The sequence below is a fragment of the Anastrepha obliqua genome, chromosome 3 (assembly GCF_027943255.1).
Source record: "Anastrepha obliqua isolate idAnaObli1 chromosome 3, idAnaObli1_1.0, whole genome shotgun sequence".
Classification (NCBI taxonomy): Eukaryota; Metazoa; Arthropoda; class Insecta; order Diptera; family Tephritidae; genus Anastrepha; species Anastrepha obliqua.
This window is the reverse complement of record NC_072894.1, coordinates 58,032,477-58,056,500: the sequence shown is the minus strand read 5'-3', so window position 1 is coordinate 58,056,500 and position 24,024 is coordinate 58,032,477. Positions and strand designations below refer to the sequence as shown.

Genomic DNA, 24,024 nt, shown 5'->3' with positions numbered 1-24,024 from the left:
TTATAAGGAAACAATATTTTTAGCACCCAATCCGGACTCTACCTGCACTAAGGGCGATATCGTAACTACTGAACCGGTTACTGTTGAAGCAAAAGAAAATGCCAATACTGCAGTTTCTGCTTTGGATGATGTGAAGAAACAGGAGGCAAGGCAAAATAAAGAGGATATGCAAATAATGGAAGAGGAGCAGAATGCGAAAAAACAAAAGGTGAGTTAGCATAGTTCGCAAGCAAATACCACACACCTATTTATAAATAAAAATGGTTGCTTATTTACACAAAATACTTTTTCTAATTAAAGTTTGCTGAGTATAGTAAATATTATTATATATAATTTTTTTTTATACTGACTTAGGCTTAGATATACGATAAGTACACACGAGTAAGTTTTTACTATACAAAACTTAGTTTTCTTTCTTTCGTTAATTGGAATCTAAAAGTTCAGTTTTTGGTCTTTATAGCATGGAAACGTAGAAATCAAGCTTAGCCAAAAATTAAAACTTCCTAGTTTATATATCCGCGGATTTTTTCCTGAAAAGTATGCCATTAATTATACTTTTATTCTATGCTTGACCATCTCCAGCTGGCTTTGCTTTTCCACAAAACGCATTTTCACGATCAGGAAGTCAATCGTTAAACAAACATTTGACTCTTAAAGTAAAGTTAGCCGAAGGTGCTAATAAACATTAATATCAGCAAAGCAGTAAAACAGTCAAATAAGTGGAGTTTGCGTCAAGAAACAGCAGCTTTTTCTTGCACACTAAATTCGGTGCTGGTTCCCAAATATTGCAAGCATGACTAGACAAATGAATGCTAATAAGCACCATACCAATAAAATATCATTGATAAGCCTCATTTAATACTCGGGTATTTAAAATAATATCTTGAACTAGTTATAGAATTAACAAGATACACGCAAAGACAACTCAAATTGGCTCGAAATACTCTCGAATAACAAAATTGCATGCATGAAATAAGTTCTGCGAGAAAGTAGCGATTTTCTAAGCGCTCAGGCCCAATGTACTTAGTGTCTAGGAAAGGTCTTCAAACAGTAAGGAATGAGATTTTGTTTAATTAATTTTTTTGACTCTCTAATAAACATGAAAAATTTTAATAAAAATATTTTACCGAAATGAGCCGCCTTAGAAAAAGTGTACCAACATAGAAAAAACTTTGTTCCTATTCCAGACAAGAGACACATATTTGGGTACCGATGATACCTACGGTGACCCTCTATTGTTGCCATAAATTTTGAACCTTGATTACCTCTACCAGAGCTCGCAACCACTTTGTGGTCAGTTTGGTGAGGGATTCCGGTACCTCTGCGATCGACAAGTTTCCTTTTGCACAGTGTCTATTAAAGTTTAATTGGGCAAAAGTGGGACGTTTAATTGGCCCTGCATCAACGGGGTGAGCCAATTCGTCAGTCACTTTATTTCCCTAAATAACCTAGTGTTGTGGTACACACAACAGCTCATACTGCCAAAATGATACAGGGTCTTTTAAATTGAGTCGATTTTCTATATGCAAGTTAAATGAGAATTTATTACTATTTATTAACATACATACAGGTACTAAATATAATAGTAGAGAGATTGCAATTTAAGAATGTAAATATCCCTCGCGTGCACCCTTACAAATGCCAATTCTTTTCATAATATATTTGATGATATTTGGGCAGAATTAAAGCTCTATGTCTAGGAATTTTGTGCAGAATGTTTTCTTTTGGAACTTCAATGATTTCTGGCTTACTCCTAAGAATTATATTCCTGATATAAGCCCAAATCCAATAGTTCAAGGGCGCTAAGTCGTTCAATCTTCGTTGTCTTGGCGATCAAGGTCCATATCATCAACAATAGGTGAAATTGAATAAAATTTGAATTGGTCGAGCCCAGGGGCACCAAAAGATTTGGTGGCTCCTAAATCACTCAGGCTGAAAAGCCCATCGTATTTAGAGCTCTGGAAAGAGGGTAGGTAGACAGGGAGGAAAGGAGAAAAGTAGAGACAGAGACAGGGGTAGTTTTTCCGGTGAGAATTTTCCAGATTATTTGATAAATCTGTAGATATCCTCCAGTTTTAGAGAACCAATATTACTCATTCTCACGACATCAGGACCCAAAACACGTAGTTTTGCTTTAGCAAAGGCAGGACACTCACAGAAAAAGTGCTCAAGGCTATCCGCCTCCTCCAAGCAAGACAGGCACATTGGGTTCTCAATGATTCCAATGGTGGTCATATGATGACGCCACCAGTTGAGTCCTGTAATAACACCGACCATCAACCGAACGTCTTTCCTTCCAAGTTTTAGTAGAAAGTTTGATAGTTTTCTGTTCGGATTTGTCACAAAACGCTTTGCAGTTCTGCAGCGTTCTAGACCGGACCATAGCTCTTCATGTAAATTGCATACATAATCGCTGATCCAATTCATAATTCCTGCGGAACTGTTTCCGATTATTGATTCATCGGAAATTTCGTTTCCTTGAACACTTGAGTGTCCTGGGACCCATATAAGTACAGGCCTGTTTTGTCTTGCGACAGAATTAAGCTTCCTCTTACATTCTTGAACAATCGTTGAGGTTTGCTTCGTTTTCTCCAGGGCCCTCAGTGCAGCCTGACTGTCTCTGAAAATTCCAATCAGTTTCCCACTGCATCTCCTCTCGAATATCCATTCGACTACTTTCAGGGACGCAAAAATTTTCGGTTGGAAAACAGTTGCCATTTCCCCCATAGCATAGTGATACTTATTACTATCGTTTAACAATAGGTACAGTAACTCGATTTCCTCATTCGTTGACGGCACTTCCAGCTGCATTTTAATCTTCTTCAATGCTTCCCCTTACACTAGCCATCTTTCCAACTGCACGATCTGGATGAGCATCCAATAGTATTGTTATGTTTCATATCTGGCGAAGGCGCCGAATGTGTCTGTGCCTAAGTACGAAAGATTTATGTAATAGCCATTGGATGTCAGCTGACAATGCCTTATTTTTGACATGAAAAAGCTACTCATAGAAGTTATCTGCCGTTTTTAAGCGGCATAAAACTATAGGTATCTCCTTTGCATGTAGGATAACATGCAATGCAGTGGGCACTGAGCATTTCACTATCGCAATTCATTTAGTGGTAGCGGCTCAAAGAACTAAAGTTAAATATTAAATGAAAATTTTGATTTACTGCTCTATTTCCAAGCCCGATGAAGAAGCACTCAACAAATTGGAGGAGAAAAAACATCTCGGTGAAGTATCTAGCTATGCAGATATTACTAGATTTTTTCGGTATTATTTTTCCGGACTCCATTGATGACATGATGACATGAATGCCCAAAAATATCCACCAGTTCTGGGTTCACCATTTTCCAGATGGACTTCATTTATTTTAATTGTAAAGATAACTCGCTTTAGTGATTTGTAAACTTTCTATTTAACATCTGGGTCATTTCCAAGCAAACTATATGTGGCGTATAATTTTTTTTTTAAGTAAGATTGTTAAAAGTACCCCCTAAAATCTTTCACTTTTGCAATATTACGAAATTGCTCGCAGGCTTTCCAAACTATCACTTTTTATAAGAATAAGAAAAATTAAAAATAGCAAGAAAATTTTGGCCAAAGTCTAATATCCTATTTCTGAACTTATTACTTAACAGCTTTGTTGGTCTTCCTAAATAAAATGATTTACTTATAACAGCAAATATGTTTTCTATAATAATTTCCGTATTAAAAAACAATTTTTTTGTTCTTAGAAATTATACAATATAAGAAAAAATAAGATTAACTACTTCATTCACACGAAAGTAGTCTTACTTTAACGAAGCAACAGCAATCAAATACATTTTTTTAATGCTTTGAAAGTAATTTTATCTGAGTTTTGCAATAAATTCTGGTTTGTTAAAAATTAAGTAGTACGAGACTTTTAATTAATTTGCTCACTTTTCGAATACATTTCCCAATTCAACCACCCAAATTATTTACCTACAAAAGTTTTAAACATGCGATTATCCACTAAATAATAGCCCTATTTAAAGCTTTTGGTCTTTTACAGCGGCAAACAGTACGCTTTGAATTATGAAGATGAAAATTTAAGCCAGAGCGTGCTTTAACAAAATCGGCAGCTTCTGTAAATTAAAAAAAAAAACACTCAAAATATCAAAAAAAAAAACAAAGTTCGTAATACCAAAAAAAATATATATATATTTAAAAAAAAACTGAGACAACTCCTTAATAAATTACTAAAGTTATAGCCATTTCTTGCAATTCTAAAATTACATACATAAAAAGTAGTGAATTTAATTTAAAATACTACTCTATTTATAACATCAAAGCATATAGAAAAGCTAAAAGTTTATAGCCAACGCACAAAATAATGTTTTCTCCAAACAGACATACAAACCTAATTAAATACATTCAAAAGCTACCACCTACACTATTATAGCCGCACACTTCTTCTACATACATTCTCAAATATGCGCAATACCAATCCATTTACATGTATTTGTTTGTGAATGAAATGACCGAAAATTACATAAAACTGGCCCTAAAACTGGCAGCGTAACGATGTCATTGAGGAGCTCGAAGAGCAGTTGGAACGTAAAAACAATCCACGTCGTTCGAAACGTGCCTTTGGGCCATTAACACCATCCTCGGAACGGCCACTAGTATTGCCCGGTGGTAGGCGTTGGTATCGGCCCAAAGATGCTTACAATGATGAATTTATAGCGGAAACATTAAGTGCACAAGCGGAACTCATAACTGGCACAACATTGGGGTAATTTACAACGCATTTTCTTTTTAATTTAAGTGCCTGTTTATGTAATTATATGCACACATACATATATACCTACACATGTTCGTGTACACTTTATTCATTCGTTTATAAGTTATGAATAATTTAATAGAATATCAGTTCAAGGGGATGGCATTTAAATTTATTTCTCACATACCGGAAATACACTATTATTTTAGTCATGCAACTCAAAAAATTACGCCTGCCTAGAAAATATTTATATATTTTATCAGAAAAGGAACGGGAATTATCCATTAGAAAGCCCGGTTAAAATCAAATCAATCATCATCAATCCAGTGTCAAAATTAAACCAAAAATATTACCTTGAGATTTGTGGAAAATAGCTCTTGGATTTTGTAGTTCGATTTTACACCATCTCACTAAGTCAACGCGCAATACTATTACTGTGAATGAATTTCTGGCTTTAGAACTCATTAAATAATTGAACAATCACCCTAAGGCCTTCAATGTGGCTTCAGTCGGGCTTTTTTACTTTAAAAAAATCTCATTAGGGCTAGTATTCATTGATTTTGACCAGTATCATTTGAGATTTTATGTTAGAGACTATTTTCGTGACTTAGGACGATAGGCCAATCAGTAACTATGCGTGGAGAAAGACAGTCCGCTGATAGAGTCTTCCAGTTAGATATGTATTGGTATTGAAAATAACTTTATTAACCGATTCCTCCAAATATTTTTTTAATGGTAAATTATTCATGCAAAACTTTTAAATGAAACCACCAAAACTTAATTATCTGCCCAAGGCCAGAAAAATAGAAGCAACCCTGTAATTGCCACATATGTATATTCAGCTTAGCATAGCAAATTCAACCCATATATCATTTTTTTTTTGTCGGGACAACTAGCAAGTGCAGCACTTAGACATTAGTTAAGTCCATTGCACTACACTTGGATTCCCTTTTAATTTTCCTTAAATCTACCCGATCTCCGAAGAAATCCAAGTAGATCTTGTGGTGCCAAGGAGCCAAGGTGGTCGCTTCTTAACACATAAGTGCCAAAGACCTCAAACCTGATTCGAGCGAAGGCGGGGCAGATGCACAGGAAGTGGCCCTCCTCTTCACAGCTGGGCAGAGTATACTGTCTGATATGCCCACCCTTTCCATGCACTTCTGCCTGTTATCAGTTCAACCAGCTGTCTGCACTCCTTTCTGCTTAATGACAGGAGGGTTTGCGACAGTCAATCGGGCATGGCAGGTAACATCAGTTTAGTTCATCTGCAGCCTCTCTCAGCCTGCCAAGCTCGCTTGTGGGTTAGAGTTACCCCTTTGCTAACCGTGGATTTGATGGCTGCAGAAGGAAGTGACAGAACGGGCTCCGAGCCAAGAAAGTTGACCTCAGAGCCCATTCTGGCTAAAGAGTCAGAGATCTCGTTACCCGCGATACCCACGTGTCCCGGGACCAATGTTAATATCAGGCTATTGTATCTACCGACATAATTCAGCCTAGATTTACAGGACTCGACTATCACTGATGTGGTTGGAAGGCTGTCTCAGGCCATGAGCGCAGCATGACTGTCGCTGCAGACACATACAGATCTGCCTCACCATCGGTTTTTCACAACAAAGTTCGCCGCTTTTTGAACTGCATACTCCTCCGGTTGAAACATAGATGCATGCATTCCAAGAGCAAAGTGCAGTTTTGTCCCGCTGGATTCCACGTAGACCCCAGAGCCGGAGCAATGTTCGATCCTGGAGGCATCCGTGGAAATGCGAAAACAGTGTTTGCCGGGCTCATTTCAGAGTTTGACCACAACTGAGCCTCTGGCAGCACTACACTGTATCTCTTTTCAAGTACGACTTTTGATGGCATGGAGTCAAGGGGCATGGAGAGAATCGTTGGATTGAAGTTCATGCCTTCTCTGTTTTCCAATGCCAGACAGGGGCCGTACCAGTTCCCATTGTGTTTCAGGCTGCAGATGGCCTTCAAGGCCTCTCCTTGGATGAAAACATCAAGTGGTGGCAAACCAATCAGAGCATCTAATGCCGAGCCTAAATTAATCGGAAAAAATCCGGTGCAACAGATGGCCACAGTGCGTTGTAGTCTCGATAAGGTCCTCTTCACTCCCACGAGAGAGAATCTATTCATCCAGATCCCTGATGCATAGGTGATAATAGGTCTTATCATAGCCATATAGATTCATAAGACCTTGCTAGGAGAAAGACTCCACGTTTTCCCAAAGACACCTTTGTACTGCCAGAAGGTTGTCAGTGCTTTGGATGTTTTTGTTTCAACGCGTAACTTCCAAAGAAGTTTACTATCGAGAATTCCTCCAAGATATTTGATTTCTTTGGATAGCTTGATTGTGACTCCTGTTAGCTTAGGCAGAACCAGTCCATCAAGTTTCCCCCTTCTGGTAAAGAGAACAATATTAGTTTTGGTAGGGTTTGCCGATAGCCCATTCGCACAGCACCAAGTGTCAATCATATTCAGAGTTTTCTGCACTTTTTTACAGATGTTCATAAGCGAAGAGCTCGTTGTCAAACAGGCAACGTCGTTCCATATATCATAATAATAGCATTTATGTTACTATAACAAATTTATTAATTCGAAGTAAAAAGCATACCATGCACAGAGAAATATTTAAAATTCACAGTGGGTTTAATTGAGTCCTAAATATGCTAGTATTTTATTGTAAAAAGTTCACAAAATTTTGCAACATCTCACATTAATCATGATTTGTAGATTGTATTGTGTAAAAGTTTCGCATTCTCTACGACCATAAATTGCATGAAAAATTATATGTGTCTGTACTGTATGTCACATATACATACATACAAATGGTATATTACCTGTTCAATCGAAAAAATTGTGAATACATTCAATGAGAAATCTGAAAAAGATAGAAGCAAAAATTTCACTAATTGAGCTTTATGTTTGTTATTAAATATTAATAAAAAGTGGTTTTGAATTGTGAATTAAAAATGTGAATGTATGTATGTATATGTGCATAAATTTATGAAAATGTGTACCATATATGCATAGAAGTGCCAAGCAGTTCCAGTCAAAACTACATTTTTTTAATATTATATTTTTCTGAAATAAAACTAAAATATATGACCTGCAGGCTTCACAAGCCTAAAATGATTTGTGCATTTTTTTAATAATTTTTGACACATTTACCAAACGTCATTATTTATCAGATAAAAATTCAAACAAAATTTTCGGGCAACGAAAAGCCGAATTAAAATACAAAATGTATGATATCAATTTGGTGATGAAAGTTATTCCATTTATTTTACATCATTTGATAAAATTGTTGACATTTTACTTTCAGGCTGAATGAAAGCATTTACGGTTCGATTTCAAATGCAGCAAAATAGATGTGAATAACTTTCGCCATGAAATCGAACCATAATGTGATCATTTGTTGCCACTAAATTTTTCCTTGAAAAGGTTGGTGCATTGATCTTTTGTAAAAAAAGTAAGCTTAAGTTTAAGCTTTCGTAACACTACAGTGTTTGCCAAGCGGATGTAGCTACCATCAAAGATTAAAACCCGCTTTAAAAAGAGAATCATTTATTCCGATAGCCAATAGGCTATGAAGGCCCTCGGCTCACTGATAATGCGTTCGAAATTAATCTCGCAAAACCTTTTCGGTCACATCTGAATAAGAGTACTATGCAATCAGGTTTCCAAATACTTTATTTATATCACGGAAGCCACATTGCATAAAACTGTAAGGAGGATGATAAAAGTGCACGGGTAGACCCCAGGTCAGTGAGAAAACAAATATGCCAGGGAGCTGCTAAGGCTAACCAATTGAAAACTCTCGACAGTGATGGGTAGCTTAACCGGCAATTGCCTATTGAATGACCAAGTGGTTAAACGCAAAATAACTTCGAGTCTCTTCAGCGGCACTTTATGGAGGTTGGTTGGTTAGAGTGGTGATTCATCCAGAATCCAACTAGCGCCTCCGCACCATTTTGTTGCCACATCCTTGTTACCAACTTGTTTACCAGTTATTTACGACATGACTATATTCAGTCTGTGCGATTTAAGAACCTTATTGGGTTGTTTACATCTAAGCCAGACAGTTGTACGAGACCTTGTTCCTTGTTTATACTTGGATGTTAGCCTTCTGTGGCACTTTTTAATTGGCTCTTAGTATATTTCATATCCGTAATTCCTATTTATGCTGTTCTTTCACTCTGGCCTTACTTTACTGCTTCACTTCATGTTACCCTAATTAACGATGTTAATGAAGAAGATCGGGTCTAAAAATTCAAACTCTGCTACAAACTTAAGTATTCGCGTACTTCTTCTCCTTGATTTCTGCGATAATCGCTTAGTTAATATGGCCGAGCTTAACAAAGATGGAAATACCTAGTGAAGCCAAGTCCTTCTCCACCTCATCATTCCAACGCAGAGGAGGCCTTCCTCTTCCTCTGCTACTGGTACTTTCAGAGCCGGAGCGTTAGTTTTCTTTCGGACGGCATGACCTAGCCAAGGTAACCGTTAAATCTTTATTCGCTGCGCTAAGTCTATGTTGAAAAGCTCATTGTTCCATAACTCGCCGTCATTATCGTCCAAAGGTTCAAAAATTGTCCGCAGAGTCTTTCTCTCAAGCACTCCAATGGACGCCTTATCGGATGTTGTCTTCATCCAAGCGCCATATGTTAGGACGGGCATGATGATAGCCTTATAAAATATTAGTTTTGTTCGTGGAGGGAGGACTTCACTAATCAATACTGCAAACTTAGTCCAAAGTACTATTCGTTGGCAAGAGAAATTCGGCCTTGAATTTCAAAGCTGATATTGTGTTCAATGTTAATGCTGGTTTCTAAATAAACGAAGTTTCTTACAGCCTAAAAATCGTAACTGTCAATAGTGACGAGGGTGCCGACAAGCGAGTGCGGCGACTATTTGTTTGGTGACAGGAGGTACTTCGTTTTGTCCTCTTTCACCACCAGGCCCACACGTTTTGCTTCTTTATCCAGTTTGGAAAGGCCTAACTAACAACAAGGTTTAGAGGAGTTACCACATAAAATAAATTCTGTGGATCATTTTTAAAAGTTATATATTTACTAAATATACTTCTCAAGGTTTTTCTAATGATACTGTACTGGATGTATACCTAGTTAAAAGTCTCAAATTTGGGGACAAACAGTTCTTTATGAGCGATCGCGGCACCCATTTTGAAACCTTTGCCATATCCAAATATTAATAAAACCAATAATTCATGTGCTAAGCCAACAGTCTTTTCAAGTTCGCTCATAATCACAAACCGGTTGTCCCATATCTTGCCCAACATTTTAGGTGATCTCAATCGTGATCAATTAAGTGATCTCAATGGGCAGGTCAGCCCATGCGGTGGCAGCAGTGGTACTATGGTCGCACCGAAATTGAATAAACCTGTGGTGGATGGTAAGTGAAGTGTTTTTTTTTTTTGCGGGAAAAATTTGGTTTCTTAAACACAAGAAATTCACTTATTTTCATTCTCAAGAAAATGCTCGTAAGCATCTGCATCACATGGCTTTCATGTGACAACTAATTATTTCATAAAGCGATCGCATTAATTTTGACAAGCAAATCGGCCACCGTAGCCAAATGGGTTGGTGCGTGACTACCATTCGGAATTCACAGAGAGAACGTTGGTTCGAATATCGATGAAACACCAAAATTAAGAAAACAACATTTTTCTAATAACGGTCGCCCCTCGGCAGGCAATGGCAAGCCTCCGAGTATATTTCTGCCATAAAAAAGCTCCTCATAAAAATATCTGTCGTTCGGAGTCGGCTTGAAACTGTAGGTCCCTCCATTTGTGGAACGGCATCAAGACGCACACCACAAATAGGAGGAGGAGTGCGGTCAAACAGCCAAAAAGGTTGTACGCGCCAATTATATATATATATATATATATATATATATAAATGGTTTAATTTGGTATAGGCACGGCAGAGGTATTGAACTTTAAATTGAAATAAAATAACAAAAATTCAAATTGATTGTGCAATTTTTGTTACTCATTACATTTCTTTTTTAAAAATAATCGCTTTTAAACGTTGGCCGCAACTACGCCGTATTCCGGCCATCCATAAATACGAAAAGCACCAATTTTGAGGACTTCGGTCGGTATCGTGTCAATAACTTCTGTACTGTTGCCTCAATCGAAGCTGGTTTATCCACAAAGCATTTAGACTCTTCAAACCTCCACAAATAAAAGTCGAAAGGTTATCAAACGGTCTTGGGGCCAAGGCGAAAGATAACGTGCTCACTGGAACGACGACACAGTAAATCCATTGTTTCACGGGCTATATGGCAAGTGGCGCCGTCTTGTTAGAACCGAATGTTATGGAGATCACGGGCTTCAATTTCCGGCATAAAAAAGTTGTTTATAAAGTGTAGTCGATAGTGTTCACTGTTACATTGGCGCCAGTCTCATCTTTGAAGAATTATGGGTGGATGGTTCTTCCCGCCCCTAGGCCGCACCAATGGTTGTTTTCAAGCCGGTTGTTTTCAATGGATATAATGGCTGCAGCCCAATTATGGCAATTTTGGGTATGACAGGTTGACGTTGCCATCAAGCCAAAAATGGGCCTCATCACCATACACCATAAGTTGGTCTGAGCGAGCGATGAGGACTTTTCACAGAGCGTCGATTATCGTAATACAATTACACGAGCTGTTGAGGCGTAAGTCTTTCCATGAGGAAATGTCAATGAATACTGAAAAATGATGTATTTAGTTTGACAGTAGTCGCTCCTGGTATGTCTAAAAACCCTATTGGAGAAAGTACCTCCAATCTGCTTACCCTTTATATATGTACAAATATGATACGAGTTAGAAGCTCTTTTGCTATCGAAAGACCGACTAGTAGGCCTCACTTATTTCCTGTTTCCATCCATATGGCTACTTGTGAGCTTATCTACACCTACATATAAGCAAATCACTATTTTTATAAATTTGTTCTATATTTACTCCGCATTGAACATTACGTAGTGCATGTATTCACCCTCCTATATACATATGCATTATTTAACATTTAATTATTTTTGTGCCTTTTAAGCCATTGGGTAATAAAGCCATTTTTGAAATTGTATACTTATGTACATATAAGTCCTGTATATTGGAAATAATTCATAAATATTTCATACTTTTTCATTTTCCACTTCATTTCATCGACTTGTGTTCTCGCATTCGACAACAACAATAAATACAACTACAAACGCAAAAATGTAAACATACATACGAACAAACGCATTCGCTCACTTTCATCACATCTATTCACCGGCATATTTTTGCATTTTCACATCGAAGTTGTACTTTTGAAAGTCCATTGCTCGGCTACGATCCAAGGTATGTATGAAGTAAATATAATAAATAAATACTACTTTCATTTCATTTCCCATATTTTCTATTTAGCCATAGTTTTGAAAATATTTTTTACCTTTCAATGACTACTAGGCTCTAAGTTTACACTTGCATAAGTATCCTTAGGATAGCATGATGCTTCTGAGTTTGTGATGCCAATTTTCATTACAATTAATTTTATATCCCTTTTATTGCTTCCATGTGTATATTATTGTTCATACTTTTATGTACGCTGTAGAAAATGTGCTAGTTGTAAACTACCACCTCACAACTAAATATTGTAGTATTAGTTGCATACCCAACTAGTCAGGCAACTGCCTTTTTCTTATGAGATGTTAGTTTTCAGATTTCGATAAGAAATATACCAATCGTAATCGATAAATATAATATATGCTAAAAAATTTATACAATAAATAAAATACCATAAAATTTTGTTACGTTGAAGATTAGGATTACTTGCATTTAGAGAATTTGAATTCATATATAGTTTTCTAATAACAGGTGTTATGAATGAATGGATTGCGCTATCGACAGATTAATAACGATTTTTTGAAATTGGATGGTATTGATCTGGACAACGTTTATTTTCAACAAGACGGTGCTACGGCCACACAAGCAACGAAACCATTGATCTTTTACGGGAAAAGTTTCCTGACCGTGTTATCTCTCGAAGAGGTGATCACAATTGGCTACCGAGATCTTATGATTTTAAACCTTGTAACTTTTTCTTTGGGGCCACGTGAAAGAGAAGGTCTACGCCAACACCCCAGGGTCGATTCAAAACCTCAAAGATGGAATTCGTATGGCTATCGAGGACATAGGGCAGCCACTTTGCAATTCGGTTATGGAAAATTTCATGAAAAGGATATTGTCCTGTAAGCGTGGTCGTGGTGGTCGTTTGCCTGATGTTTGTGGCAAACGGCACACCTCCCTCTTTATAATGAAATAAATATCCGATCATTTATATTACAATAAAAAATAGAATTTTTCTTTGAATATTAAATTAGCACCTCTTATTGGAATACCATTTGTGTGTGTATTTCATTGCACACACATACTTGGAAAAACTTTTATGAATTTTTATATTAGCTATAAAATATTGCAGGGAAAAATATATGTTATGTAGCTAGGTTTATTTTCAGCTTTTTTTCATGCGAGCAAGTGATATTTTTAACACTCCTACGCTACCCTACGAAATGTCAATTAACCGGACAAGGAGCCTCAATTTACCAGTTGGTACTAGCCAAAAAAAATTCGACCACAAAAAGCATTTAAAAACCCAGTTTTGTACCAGTTAAAATGCCAAAAAAAAAACACATTACTTCCATTCAATTTCAGCACTTTTTTAAATATTTTTTTTTCATAATAAAATAAAAAAAAAATAAAATATTAAATTCCAAAATATTCTTTTTCATAATAAAAGCGAATTCAGAATTCTATGTTAATATTTACTGTTGCTTTCATTTAAATATTCAAATAATTATATTAATTATATTAATCTGATGAATGACTTATAGACTACACTAATCACCTTGATGCCTTGATGCGTCCATAGATGAGTCTCAATTTTTCTTTTCTAAGAAAAAAACACAACAAATTTACCCGAACAATTGTAATGCATTTGATTTTCGCCCAGTCATATATATATACATATATGTATAATTGATGCTTATACCCTATACTGTCTTTTCTTAAATACCAGTAGGTACTTGAACTAGAACGTTTCCATACTAGTCCGGCTTTTCCCTGCAGGGCAAATACAGCGATAGAAAACTAATTGAATCTTTATAAAAACCAACACGCATTCATACCATGCAAAAATGCACCAAACTAGTCAGAAAAAAATCTAGTTTTCAACTCGAATTTCCTGACAGCAATCGAACTAGCCCGAAAAAGCTCAGATTTGCATCGATTACAAAACGATTTATTCATGCCGCCTTTAACTTCAACCACATTGAACAAGTGTAGATGCATATTTATCTATTTTAATTTTATTTGTGTGGAAGTTTTTTTTATATTTTATGAAAAAACAAATCATTTTTTCGAATATTATTTATTCTTTCGATTCCTCATTCATCCTGGCTTGGTACTTGTGGAGGTTATTTAGTAATTTCAAATAATCTTTTTTTTTTCTGAATTTCACTTGCTTCATGTTTGTGCATATTTATTTATCTTGAGTTTAAATTGGAAAGCTAAGTTGATTTATGGAAAGCTAATTTTTCTAAGGAGATGAAAGTTTTAGCTTTTAATTGGCGAAAAAGCACAATATAACAGAGCTTACTGCAAAATGTGTGCATGCCAAGGACAGTAACCACTGTTAGTTTTATGGAAAAAAATTATATTTAATCATTAAAGTGGAATAAACAAATATTTATTTAGTTAAGTACAAAGTTCGCGTTTCACGCGACATGCCTGTCAACATCCACACAAAATGCATTGCTATGAAATAAACGTGAAATTTTGTATGTATCTCACGAGAAAGTACTCAGTTCACGACACCAGTGGATGTTAGCTAAAATCTCCCCATAAATGGGTGAAAAATATTAGGACGATTACTGGTCTGAAAAAGACAAATCACCGTGCATGAACATCAAATAATAGAAAATGTTTTTTCCTAAAGCGTTAGCACCTAGGCAGACATGAAAGAGCTCCCAGAAAACTAAAATAAGAAAATGAAAATAAAAACTATTTGCCGTTCGTAGCTCCCGCCATTTGTGGAACAACATCGAGGCGCAGGCCACAAATAGGCGGAGGACCTCGGTCAAACACAAAATGGAAGTGTACGTAAAAATGTAAAGGAAAAAATTAAAAATACTTTTAAAATACTTCATGTATGGAAATCGGGGATTTTTTGAGCTTTTTTATAAAAAATATTGTAGATAAGGAGACGATTCCAATTCTTTCCAATTAAAAAAAAAATAACGCTAACGCTATTGAAAAAGTTGTGTTTTTATTACTTCGCAGACTTTTGAAGTGATATACCCAATCTAAAAATTGTTATAAAATGCCGGCGTTTTGAGCTTTTAAAAAGGGTAAGGCTACTAAATTTTCAATTTATTTGCTCATAGTGAACCGAACTTATAGTTAATTGTTTAGGAATTTTTCAACCTATTATGATTTGTTTCTTTTGCAGAGGTAAATATGTTTTAAAACATTCACTTCTTATATGACTTCGCATTTTCTTATACTAATATAATATTCAATTTTTGAGTTTACTTGTATTGCTATATTTTTTGATCGAAAATAAAAGAAATTTTTCCACTTTTTTTTGTTCTAAAATTAAAGAGTTTGATTTTCTTGTGAAGAAGCACAAATGAATGCCTAGAAGCACAGGTCATAAGTTCTCCACGTAGCCAATACATGGGCTCATTTCTAATTGTCTGCCAAGAGGTTCCTATCTAAGACTGCTTTAATTAAGATGATTGAAGAATGAAAGATAATAGAAAGAGGCACGCGTGCTCAATGAGCTGACCTGAGAAGATACCTGGTACTGTTTCGAATAAGAGAAAAATAATATATTCTAAGTGTAAAGGGTTTGCACTGAAGTTGTTAATAAGTTATCTTTTATAAAACCCATATAAAAACGCTGCAAAGTATGCAAAACCAACAAGATAGCATAATCTGGAGGCTCTATCATTATTTCGCGCGGCATCTAGAAGAAAGGCTGAGAGGAGAACTCTGTTTTAGTGGGAGCATGCCCCACACATCAGTGGCGCGACGGCATCAATCGAATGTTTTGGACATTTCTATCCTCCCCTTCCCAAAAAAAGTCTTTAAAAAATGCATACATAGGTCTAATATTTAAAAGAAAGAGCAAAATATGTGCAGCTGACTTTGTCAATGCAAAATTTGTTTTTAGGGAATAACTTAAATTTTTTTTTTTATATTTTTATTCCACTACTTAATTAAAAAAAAATACCTTTTGGTTAATATCAATAATTCCTAGACCAAGTTTGAAAAAATAGCATAAATTTAGCTATTTTCTTATAAAAATTGGAAAATTATTTGATATTTAATGAATATTTATAAAGTGTGTGCATTGCGATTGCACAAATACTTCACTTATCAGTCTATCATAATTTCACTAGAAATTTGACGAGAAGGCCCGTTTCCTTTATTTTTTTAAGCAAGTATGTAAGTTTTAGTTTTTAAAAGTTTTCTCAAGGCGTATTTGTTTAGTTTTGTTGGAATTTCGTGTTTGGGCTATGTACGGAAAGTGTGTATATGCAGGTATATGCATATACATATGTATGTACGTACTGCTTTATCCATAACCACCTCATCACAATTCTCTTTTACAAATATTTGTGTATTTATATTAATATGGCAAAGTAAACAGAACTTTAATTGGTAAGTCGCAGTCGAAATTAAAGTACCCAGCAGAGAAAACTTTAATTACAAAATAAAAATCTAATTTAGAACAAGTGGCAAATCCCGCAATATCAATGAAATTAAGTTTTAAAGCAAAAAATTAATAAAAAAATGTATTTCTTGGTTAGAAGAACATTTTATTAACAAAAAATTCATTACATATTAAATTAAAAAAATGAGATTTTTCAGAAATTCTGGGATCCCACTTTTAGCTCCTGCAGAGATTTGATATTTTTCCCTCGCTTGCAAAACTAAAAACAATAAAAAATATTTCTCTTCGCCCCTTTAAGAAACAAGAACAAAACTGTTCTGCTATGCGTGGAACATAATTCACACCTTTGTGAATACACTGGAAACCTTCTGAAACAATAAAATGACAAATTTAGTCACAAAATTTCACAAGATTATTTTTAGTAATTTCCGTTTAAGGGGATGCGGTGGTCTAGAAATTTCAAAAAATCGATTATTTGTTTTTTCGATATTTCGAAAGTATATTATTTTAAGAATATACTGTGCAATTTTCATGCGGAAATTTCTAACATTACAGCTGCTAAAGCCTATTAACTTGGTTAAGAGCGGTTCGCGCTTCTGTACCTCAAACTTTAAACTCATTTATCTCGAAACGACTCTTTTCGGCCTAGTGTTGTCAAAAAAAAAAAAACAACTATTCAACCGAAACGTCTGAAATCTTAATAGGTTATTCATATTATCAGTGGCTATCGCCCGTACTAGTATCATATTATTATATCAATTATTTCGCTTTTTTTTATTAAAAACTGAAAAAAAAAAACGGTTTTTAGAGTGTCAAATTTAAATCCGCGCCATTTTGTCAATTTTTTTTTTATTCTAGTAAGCGACATAGCTACAGCCATACTGGTAAATATTTTTTTGGTTTTTGTGTTTCAGATAATGGGCAACACCATCCAGGTCCAATTTTTTCGGGAGGTTCAACTTCAGCGACATTTTTAATTAGAAATTTTTCTTTCATTATAGAAAAAAAAAATTTTCTTTCATTTTTGTATGTTAAAGAAATTAAAAAAAGCCTAAAAAAATTAAATATCGTTTTCCATTTTTTAATGTAGAATAAAATATCTGAAAATACCCTAAATTTTCGAGTTATAGACCACCGGGACCCCTTAAGCTGTCGTTCTTACGGTATATACTTTAGTGGAATATGTCGGAACACGTTCCTCTTAATCCACACTCTACAAATGAAGTAAATATTTAGGTTGTAGTTGTAGTTCCAAATTCACTAAAAAGGCGCCACCTACTTAGAAACTAGTACATTTTCTTGCAGGGCATCCAAGTATACATGAATACATATGCATTTATATTCATATGTATGTATATGTATGCGTAGTAGTTTCAAAGAAATTGGAACTTTATATTGCTTCGAAAACTTTAACTTGCAAATAGTTGTTGAAAAGCAAACGAATGTAAAATTTTAGTGCTGGTAAATTAATAACTGCATATTTAACGTTATTTAATCCAGATTTGCCATTGCGTGGATTATTTGATTGTTTGTAAATGACTAATGAGAGTAAGAAATAAGTTCAATTATAATCGTCCTCGAAATAATATTCATCTATCCCATTTACCGCAGCCGAAATTCAATATGCCAGTAATACTTTTAATTTTTAAGAATTTATTAATAATAACATTTCACTGAATTACATATTCTGAATATTGAATTTTGTATTGGAAATTAAATTTACACTAAACAAGTATTAAATTCTATTCGGGCCGAACTTTAGCGAGATTGAATTGAATTGATTTAACAAAATTGTATTTGGAAGCAAATAAACTGATAGACAATGCGGGTAATGGTTTATCAGACAGACGAATGAAAATTGAGTCTTAACACATGAAAGTTGGGTGTGTCTTTTATCCGATCTCAATAATATTGAAGATGAATCTGAATGAGCGAGTTTTATTAAGTCGTTATCGAAAAATCGGTGGTTCATTATTTATACCAAATGCAACTACAGCAGAAGCCCGAGAAGTACAATTGGAAAATTTCAGCAATGATTGCACTTAGCGAAAAATTGCACTTTTGCGAATTTCTCCTGTGGATCGAGGAATACCTAGGGAAAAATATTTTAACTCTATTCAATGCAATTAATGAGTTCAAAAGGTCGATATTCAAGAAAAATGAACACATATTATATTTATTGAAATTAATACAAAGAGATCAATGCGGAAGGACATATGAGTGTGTGCTCCAAAATTCAATTATTTTTTTTGGAAAAACTTTGTTATTTTCGATTGCGTTTTCTCGTAACACTTTTCAAGTGCTTTTGATCGGATATCATGCAAACAAGCGATCCGATTGAATGACAGTACATCGTTCTGTTCACCCCATTTCAAAATTGTATTGACACAGCCAAAAATCGATTCATGCTGGACTTTTTCGGTTGTTTATTCTTGAGTAGTATCTTCGGGTTCATTGGTTTCACTATCACCTTCATCTATTCCTAATTCCAAAACCCAATTGCGGATTTCATCTGTGTCTGCTTCACCTACATAGTTTTCGACCATCTCATTTAACCGTTGTAATCATCGAACAAGAAGGGGGTCGTCAATTTCGATATCCAATGGCATATCGTCTGGATTAGATTCCCTTGTACCCAATACGCTTTTCCAGCATTTAGCGATCGTTTTAGGGAGCAATTTCCCCCATGCTTGGCTCAACATGATCACGGCGGTTTTCAAATCAATTTTCTTCAATAGTTCATGTAATGAAGAATCTTTTTCACTAATTATGGTTTCCATTAGCAATGTTTTGTATTGAATTTTTGTCAATTTAATAACACCTTGATCCATTGGCTGTAAAATCGCGGCGCAATTGGCCGGAAAATACATCACTTCGATCTCACCACAAACTAATTCTTCTTCGGGCGGATGAGATGGGGCTTGATCCAGGAAGAGTAATGCTTTGGGTGGAACATCATTTTCTTTGGCGAATTTTTTCACTTCTTCGACAAAATTATCAAAGAACCACTTTTTGAAAATATCCCGCGTCATCCAAGCAGTCTTGTTGCTAGCATAATTCACCGGTATCCGAAAATTTTTAAAACAACGCGGATTCATAGATTTGCCGATCGTTAATGGTTTTATTTTGTGGCTGCCATCACCATTTGCACACAAAAGAACACTGATTCGATCTTTTGAAACTTTGTTGCCTGGAGCACTCTTTTCATCTTTCGAAACGTAGGTTTTATTTGGCAAAAGTTTCCAAAAGAGCCCCGTTTCATCAGCATTATATATTTGTGATGTTACATATGCTTTTTCAACGATTTTCGCCGTCAATTTTTCCTTAAATGGCTCAATGGCTTCTGGATCACAAGATAATGATTCACCAGTCAAAGTCAAATAGCGAAGTCCGAAGCGTTTCTTAAATCGCGAAAACCATCCATCACTTGCATTGAGTTGTTCTCCATCCTTTTTTATTTCATCAAATATTTTTGATGCTTTGCTTTTCAATATCAAGCTAGAAACAGAAGCATTTCGTTGCCGCTAATTCATGAAAAACTGGTACAAACGCTTCTCGAGCTCTGGATGATTGCCAAACCGCAAAGTTTTCCGTTTATTTCCAAGTGAAAATGAATTGTATGCATTTTTTTTAATGAACGGGATTGTTTGTTTATTCGGCAAATCGTTGCGCAATCAACTTTGTATTCGAATGCAAGATCTCGTTGTTTAACGCCATTTTCAATTTTTTGGAGAATCTCATCTCTTCCTTTCAATGTAAGAAAATGTAGATTCTTTTTCACTTTTCCCATGATTTTATTTGATGAAAGCAAAAAAAAAATGATTCAAACTCCGAACGATTGTTTTACTCTCAAGAACCAGCTTGAAACTAACGCGTGTTGAATGTCACAAACGATTCGATGCCATATTTTATGATATCAGCGCTACAATTTTACAGTTATTTGTAAAAATCAAAAATCACAAAGCGTGAGAACAGTGTTTTTGGTCGCAATAGTTCCGAGAACCATAACTGTGCATAGCTATAAAGCTGTGTCTTCGCGCGTGATGAACGCAAATACATTGCCGTATTAAGTAAAAAATTTCTTCGAACATGAATTCTTTTGCGCCCGAAAATTGAAATTTTTTATTGCTCTTTTCGAGTTTTCTATGGACTCAAAATCGAATTGTACTTTCCGCGAAATTGCAGTTATCGGTATTGCACTTATCGGGCTTCTACTGTAATTAAGTCTCATTCATAATAAAGATGTCACGTGTTTTTTTTTTTTGTTTCTTTTTCGAAAATTACCTCAATATGCGAGGTGGGTGTGGTTATTAGCCGATTTTACTCATTTTTAAAAAGCAATGTGTGTACTAAGGTTCGTTGACAAACGGACGGACAGACCATACATGGTTTGAACGTCTTCTTGCAGCATTATGAACATTCTGGTATGTAAGTTGCATGTATCTAAACCTAGCTGGATCTCTTGTGCTGCTACTTATAACCGTTATATGATCAAAATTATAATACCTTTGTACGTGGAAAAACATGGATTCGAGAAACACACGGTGAATACAGTATTTGAGGACATATACTTTTATATGTCGCTAACTTCCCGAAACTATACCATAATACATGGAGAATCACAGCTTAACTCAAGAAATAAAGAGACATGCAGTTATCGTCGCTAATGGGCAAATCACACCGATTCAAAAATCTCAAATTTTCTTAAGTGCTCGTGAATTCGAAGCATCAGCCGGCGATGCAGAACGCAAAAAGACACGAGAAACGTTCTGACACAGTCCGATCTGCACAGATTATACGCGATCAGCGTACAAATGCAAACGATAATTTACAAGGACTCTTCAAGGGCCCTTGCGTGAAAGCTTAATGAGGGTCTTATCCGTAGAGTTGTCTATGAAAATCTCCTAATCATAAGACAGTTTATGTCGAGAATAGTGAGTTATCCGATTAAAACACCTTCTAAACGAAATTACACATCCTGATTCTCCTGAAATGTTACGGTTTTTTTCCCTGTGATCAGAATGATAAAGGGCTATGATCTAATCCTACAGAGATTCCTCTTGTATGCCCTCGATGTTCCCGCCCCTGTTATGGCTTTAAGCAACAAGCCACAATGAACTTTTAATGTCACTACAGTTTTTCCTCTTCTTCTTCTTTTTCTTGATTGGCGTGATAACCGCTTACGCGATTTTGTCTGAGTTCAACATAGCGCACCAGTCATTTCTTTCACGTGCTAACCGACGCCAGTTGGACCTACCAAGTTCTTCCCCGTCACCAGCTGGTTACCAATGTACAAAGGTCCAAATATCTTCCGCAGAATCTTTCTCTCAAACTAGTCACGTGATCTGGGGGACCAGTCGATGTCGCCTTTTTTTACAATAGACGTCAGCGCTTTGTTTCGATGTAAAGCGATCCATGGTTGTCCATTGTACTGAATTGACTTATCGAAAACATGTACGTTGAAGTCAATCAGTTGGTAAATGACAAAGTTTTTCAGCGTTTACATACCGGTATTAAAGATTGCGCACCCTGTAGTGTGTTAGATTTGTTCTGCGAGAAAGGACTTTACTACTCAATTGCCTACATAAACCAATGTAGTACTTGTTGGCAAGAGCATTCTCCTTTGGACTTCTTTACTCAAGGATCGAGTAGGTTATTGCAGCTACTGGAGTTATTAAATTAATACTGTGTAAAAAAGTCGTTACGTTTTTTCGCTAAATTTTGTTCAAAATAAAAGCTAATTAATTTTTTTCTCAATTTGTCTTCAAATACCGTTCGCACTTTGTTTGACAAATACATATGTAGTTATGTGTACATAGTATGTTATTTCAAAATATACTTTTGGCTGTATTGCTATATAGTAATGGCTGTGATGTGATATCCGCAAAGTAAAGCGAAAATAATTACCAAAATTTGTAATATCAACAATTCTTTTCGAATGTAATTCTTTGGATGTCTTTACAATATTTAAGAAAAAAAAATTTGAGAATAAAAATGTTTGTAGAAGGGTCAAATTTTTTAGGCATATGGATATATTATATTAATAAAATTTTGTATCTTTCAACTTGAAAGTAAGTATTTATGTAGGTAGTAAGTAAGTATTTATGTAGTCCTTATGTGTTGTACAGTTGTGTACAAAATGCTTATAAGAAAAATGTATAAACATCACTCTCAATATTGAAGACATTACCTCCTACTTGCATCTGTACACAAACCGCATCATTACGGAAAAAATTATGAACAATCAATAGCACGTCACTCAAATTTCGATTCATTCACTTTAATGTGTGTGTTATTTTTATTAAATTTATTTGCTATTCACTCATTATACATACATACACATATAAATATAATGTATACATTTTTTCAACTGCCAGGTCAGAGTTATATTAGACCAACTGAATGAGTGACTGGCAGTTTGAAGTCCCTGTTCACCAAGCAATTTATTTTATTTAATTCAACATTCAATAGTTTTCCACCGACATGCTTTTCATTTTACTCATTTCCTTTTTTCTCATTGCTATTATGTCTGTACAATTGCTTCAACTATTGTATCATTTTGAAAATAATTTTCTTTATGCTTTATTTTACTTTATTCTATTTCGTCCTTTTTTCCATATTTCTTCTTTTTACCATGTACACCGTCTACCGCAATACACACAGAGTCAACTTCATGAAGTATCAAAAGCCTGAAAAGAAAATCGACTTGAATAGAAGTGAAGTTTACAAAGTAATTCATCACTTGGACCGACAGCCAGTGCGCGGCATTGAAGTTCGGCCACCCGTGGTGCCGGCTGAAGTGGATATAAGAAAGGTGGCATTGCAACCGTAACTTGCCACACCCGGTAGCCTTTACGCGCGGATGGCACACAAGCGTGTAATGCGAGATGTATGTATGTATGTAAAGCTAAACTCCAGCTGGAATGTGTACGCATGCTAATATCAAAACCATGTTTTCGCTAAACTCAACAACTTTGGTAGGATGAACAAGGGGCAAAAACCGCAAACCGCAAGCTGATGCGTACACCAGCAAAACAACCAAACAGCCAGCCATTTTCATGCGAGTATTCGCGACTAGAAACCTCAAATACCCAGATGCCTTGTGTGTCCTGCGCCAATGCAGAATTCTAATTTAACTTTCATGTAGTTGCAGATTTTTTTTCTTCATGTTGATACATATTATATTTAATGTTTTAATGTAGAAATGTTCCTGATTTTAATTTATTTCGCATTCTTTTGTCAAAACAAAAAATTAATAATATTGCAATAAATCAATTTTGCATGCATACAGACGTAAATAAGTAAAATACAAAAGGGAATATAAGCAGTAGAATGCCGATGTGTGGTAAAGAACTCGCCAGTTGTAGTGGTTTTCTTCTCAAAAGGAGCGCAATGCGAGAACTAAATATCAGTAAGCGAGTAGATGGTGCACCTCTGTTTTGTGTATTAAATGGAAATATTGAAATAAAATAAACTCGAATTTTGAACCAATAAAAATACAATGGCTATTATTGTTTGCTGTTAAGACTGGGCCGCTTCAAAGTGAATATA

The 24,024-nt window shown here is 35.4% G+C and overlaps 1 protein-coding gene across 1 annotated transcript in view; it reads left to right on the top strand.

Annotated features, from left to right (window-relative positions):
- Window positions 1-23,649, top strand: part of LOC129242020 (titin-like) — a 31,472-nt gene extending 7,823 nt beyond the window's left edge. Inside the window, exons 6-9 of the mRNA XM_054878582.1 lie at window positions 24-208; window positions 4,543-4,760; window positions 12,057-12,095; window positions 23,137-23,649. Of these exons, the coding sequence (XP_054734557.1) occupies window positions 24-208; window positions 4,543-4,760; window positions 12,057-12,095; window positions 23,137-23,305 (611 nt within the window). The 3' untranslated portion in view covers window positions 23,306-23,649. The remainder of the gene's footprint in view (window positions 1-23; window positions 209-4,542; window positions 4,761-12,056; window positions 12,096-23,136) is intronic.
- The last annotated feature ends 375 nt before the right edge of the window (window positions 23,650-24,024 follow it).